The sequence below is a fragment of the Bison bison genome, unplaced genomic scaffold, assembly GCF_000754665.1.
Source record: "Bison bison bison isolate TAMUID 2011002044 unplaced genomic scaffold, Bison_UMD1.0 scf7180017864136, whole genome shotgun sequence".
In the NCBI taxonomy this organism is placed as follows: Eukaryota; Metazoa; Chordata; class Mammalia; order Artiodactyla; family Bovidae; genus Bison; species Bison bison.
In genome coordinates, this window is record NW_011494708.1 from 8,073,226 (window position 1) to 8,077,300 (window position 4,075).

The following is a 4,075-nucleotide window of genomic DNA, read 5'->3' on the forward strand; positions in this document are numbered from 1 at the left end:
GCCCGAAGTTTGCAAAATCTTAGGAAAGGCGGCGAAAGGACTGAGTTTACTGCACCATATTGCCGCGTATTGGAATGCGCGGGCTTCCGTCTTGGACCCTGGAAAAAACGGGACTGGGTGTCTCAGGGAGGCAGCGTTCTGATAAACCAGAGTTTGCTCAATATAAGGGGAATTTGGCTTTATTGACACTTAGCCTGCCGCTTCTGCGCTGCGGCGCCCGCCCCCGCCCCCCGGCTCTAGACTGCGGCGGTGAGCACTGAGTCTGCGCGCCGAGCAGTTCTCGCTGATGCTGCAGATATAGAGCGAAGAGGCTCCGGTGCCTGCGAGGGGTAGGAGGTGGAGGGACAGGGGGTGGGGAGGCGGATGGAAAGGCCGGATTCCCGGCCAGGCCTCAGAGGAGGAGCCACTACCCCCAGAGTGCTGCTGTTTTAGCAGACTGGAAAATACTCGCCAGCTCCCTGGCACAGACCACGATTGCTCCATCCTCCGCACCTCTACGATCCCCCATAGGGAATGCTTGGAAATCTCTGCCGCCTCGCCCCCCATTCTTGCTGGCTGCGCCCGGCTAAACAACCGCGCGCTACGTCTGCTCAAAGACTTTATTGGTGTTTGTCTTTAAATCATTCCGCCGCCTCACATAGGTACCGTAAAGGCAGAGTACTCACTCTGGCCGTATTTCTTTCTCTTTTCTTCTTTTCGCTTTAAATTTTCCTTTAAGTGGAGGACCTTTAATGCCTTTAAATTGAGCAAACCGGCTGAGGACTAACCAAAACCTAGTAGCAGCCCCCATTCTTTTTGTGAGATGGTAAGAATTCCCTCCAAGGATTTCCTACCCACTTCAACCCGCCCCCCCCCCCCCCAGTCCTGGCTAGGCCCCCTTGTTTAACTGCCGCTGAAATAAATGAAGAGTAAATGTCTATAGTTCGGGAAACGCGACCAGACTTGAAATCCGATGAGGCGAGCTGCGGTGGCAGTGTCTGAAAAGCTGGGAAAGCCTCGCGTGGGGGAACACCATCTACGTTCTAGTGGCACAAAGTCAAAAGAAGGAGAGAAAAGGAGCGAGGGACAGTTTGGTACACAAAGTTGACATTAAAGTTTATTTCCCTTTTATCCAGATAGGTGACGCTACACTTTGCCAGTTACTAAAAGCTGCAGGTTTCTGCTTAGAAAATAATATCGAGGCTTCCAACATGTGTTTATTCCCCAGGCGCGCGCACACACGGTCTACCCCGTAAGCAAGCACGGCGACAGGAATGCCAAGCATTTAAACAAAGACAGAGCACCCTCCCCCTCCCCAAACCCCAACCCTCCTAACTCTGCGCTCCCAAAAAAGGATCGCTGTCCCACTCTCTCAGGAGTTCGCAGTTCTCTCTTAACGACTGCAGCCCATCATGGTTTCTCAGAACACCAGCGTAAGCTCCCTGGCCACACGCTGGGTCCCCGAAGCCACAGCTGACCAAGCCTTAACCAAGAAGCTACTTCGCGAACCAGAGACAGTAGGGGGCAGGGATGAAGAACATACTCTGAGAAGGGGAAGGAGAAACGTTTGCTGACACAGGTTCGGCGCTCTCAAACACGCTCTGGGCATTAGCTAGAGAGAGAAGGAAATTTACCAGCCCCAGGGAGGGAAAGCAAGTTCCCCCAGAAGGCAGCGGCTGCCCTTGCTGGGGAGGGAGAGGGACAAGCTTTGGCTTAAGGGTGACTTGTTAGGATTGCGCACACTTGGAGTGGCCCCCGGAGCTGAAGCTGGGCTTTCCGGAGCGGGGCGGCTGGCTAGTGCTCCCTCCTGTCTCCCTCCCCCTCGGTCCTCCTCCCTCCTTCTCTGAGTGTGTAGTTTCCACGGCTCCACTGCTACCGCCGCCGCAGTAGCGTCAGGGACAAGCTTGAGCCTCAAGCAAGGCAGAGAGCTCCCAGCAGCAACCATCACTTTGGGCAAACTTGCGGGTTTCCGGCTCGCGGCTGGCGAGCTGGAGCTTCCCACTTGCCATTCAGTGTCTTAGAGCCGTGGCAGCCAAAGAGGCGGCGGGAGCGCAAGCACTAGACTCTCCCAGACACCAGAGGGGACGAGACAACTGCGGAATTCACCCGCCGTGCCAGGGCACTTCCGAGGCAACAACCGACTGGCACTTTTTCTCCCCTTGGCAAACTGTGTGTGTGTGTGTGTGTTTTTTTTTTAAAGCTTCTTGGCAGCTGTCTCTGACTCCACCTCCCCCCACCCCATGCCTTGTGCTTTTCTTCGGAAATCCGGACAGAATTGGGCATCTTTGTTAATTGCCGTTGGGGGAGCCCGGCTGGGGTCTTTCGCCAGGCCAGCGTCGCCTGCCCACCAAGCCTGGTTTGCTCACCTTTGAACTGCAAAGGGATCAAGTTCAGCTCGAGTTGCCTGTATTGGGACTGGGAGAAAGGAGAGGGAGCGTGAGGGAGAGAGGAGTGGGAGAAGGGGAAAGGGGAAACGGGAGGAGGGAGGAGAGAGGAGGAGGAGAGAGGGAGGGGAGGGATCGAGAGAGAGAGAGCGGGGAGAGAGAGAGGCTGCAATCTCCTCCCTGAATCGCGCACAGCGCTGCAGATCCCTGTGCTCTGACATGCGGGCCGAATGCAGGTGAGGAAAGGCACGGACTCTGCGGCTGCGAACCCAAACTTGGGCACCGCGCGGTGCGCACGGCTCAGCCTTCACCCCCGCGGGCGAACGGCTGCTGCGGTTTCAGGCGGCGGCTTCGAGACTAATGACCTTGCGCAGAGTTGTTAAGAAAAAAGAGAAACCCGAGCTCTCTGGGTGAGACGGGACCGACACTCAGGGCGTCTCTGAAGATGGCTCGGGCTGCTTTTCCGCGCACGGGGGGAACCCGGACGCGGACCGCTGTGTGACTCGAGTCGTCTCCACTGCACGGTGCCCGAAGCGACCTGCCGGGATTTTTCATTCTCGATCTGTTGACTGGCTCCCCCGCTGCCTGATCGGAGTCGGAGTTGAGACTGGCTTGTTGCTGGCCCTAGCACCTCTTGCAGGAAGCGACTCACGTTTGCCTGGGCAGTCGGAGCAGAAGCTGGGTCTGGAGTGAGTGGCTGGGACGTGAATTGGACTCAACTCGAGTAGCAGCAAAGACGAGCGGGATTGGCAGGGCGGGGGAGGCTGCAGGCTCGCTCCCGGCCGCTTCCCGGCTCCACCGCCCGCCTGCCGGAGCGGTTCCAGCCCCATCCGACTGAGCAGTGACGGGAGCCCGGGTTCCTCTGCCGGTTGCGGGTATGACTCTGGGGGGGCGCCGAGCTCGCGGCGCGCAGTGTCCCGTGAACTGTGAGTACTGCGACTGAACGGCGGCTGGTTAGCGGGCGATTAGCACCCATTGCATAAATTATGAAACAATAACTTTCGGAAGAAGCAAGAGGAAGAGAGAAAAAAAAAAGAAGGATCTATCGCTGGTCCCCCCTGGCCGACTCTGGACGCTGCTCTTGCCCCCTCCCTACGTTCCCTCTTGCTTCTTTCCTTCCCGGAGAGGGGAGAGGACTGGGAGGAGGGCAGGCCACGGGCCCCAGAGGAGGGGGGCGCCAAGGGGCCGTAATTAGAAGGAGCAGTAGCAGCAGCAGCAGGAGAAGATGCTGAGGATGCGGACCATGGGATGGGCGCGCGCCTGGTGTCTGGGCTGCTGTCTCCTCTTGCCGCTCTCGCTCAGCCTAGCGGCCGCCAAGCAACTCCTCCGGTACCGACTGGCCGAGGAGGGCCCAGCAGACGTCCGCATCGGCAACGTCGCCTCGGACTTGGGCATCGTGACCGGCTCCGGTGAGGTGACTTTCAGCCTCGAGTCGGGCTCAGAGTACCTGAAGATCGACAATCTCACCGGCGAGCTGAGTACGAGCGAGCGGCGCATTGACCGCGAGAAACTGCCCCAGTGTCAGATGATCTTCGACGAAAACGAGTGCTTCTTGGACTTCGAGGTCTCGGTGATCGGGCCCTCGCAGAGCTGGGTGGACCTGTTCGAGGGTCGGGTCATCGTGCTCGACATCAACGACAACACGCCCACCTTCCCGTCACCCGTGCTCACGCTCACGGTGGAGGAGAACCGGCCGGTGGGCACTCTATACC

General features: G+C 58.3%; 1 protein-coding gene across 1 annotated transcript in view; it reads left to right on the forward strand.

Moving 5' to 3' along the window:
• The first annotated feature begins 923 nt into the window (after positions 1-923).
• The window catches only part of PCDH7 (protocadherin 7), a 477,252-nt gene continuing 474,100 nt past the window's right edge, over positions 924-4,075 (forward strand). The window contains exon 1 of the mRNA XM_010839942.1: positions 924-4,071. Within this exon, the coding sequence (XP_010838244.1) occupies positions 3,589-4,071 (483 nt within the window). The 5' untranslated portion in view covers positions 924-3,588. The remainder of the gene's footprint in view (positions 4,072-4,075) is intronic.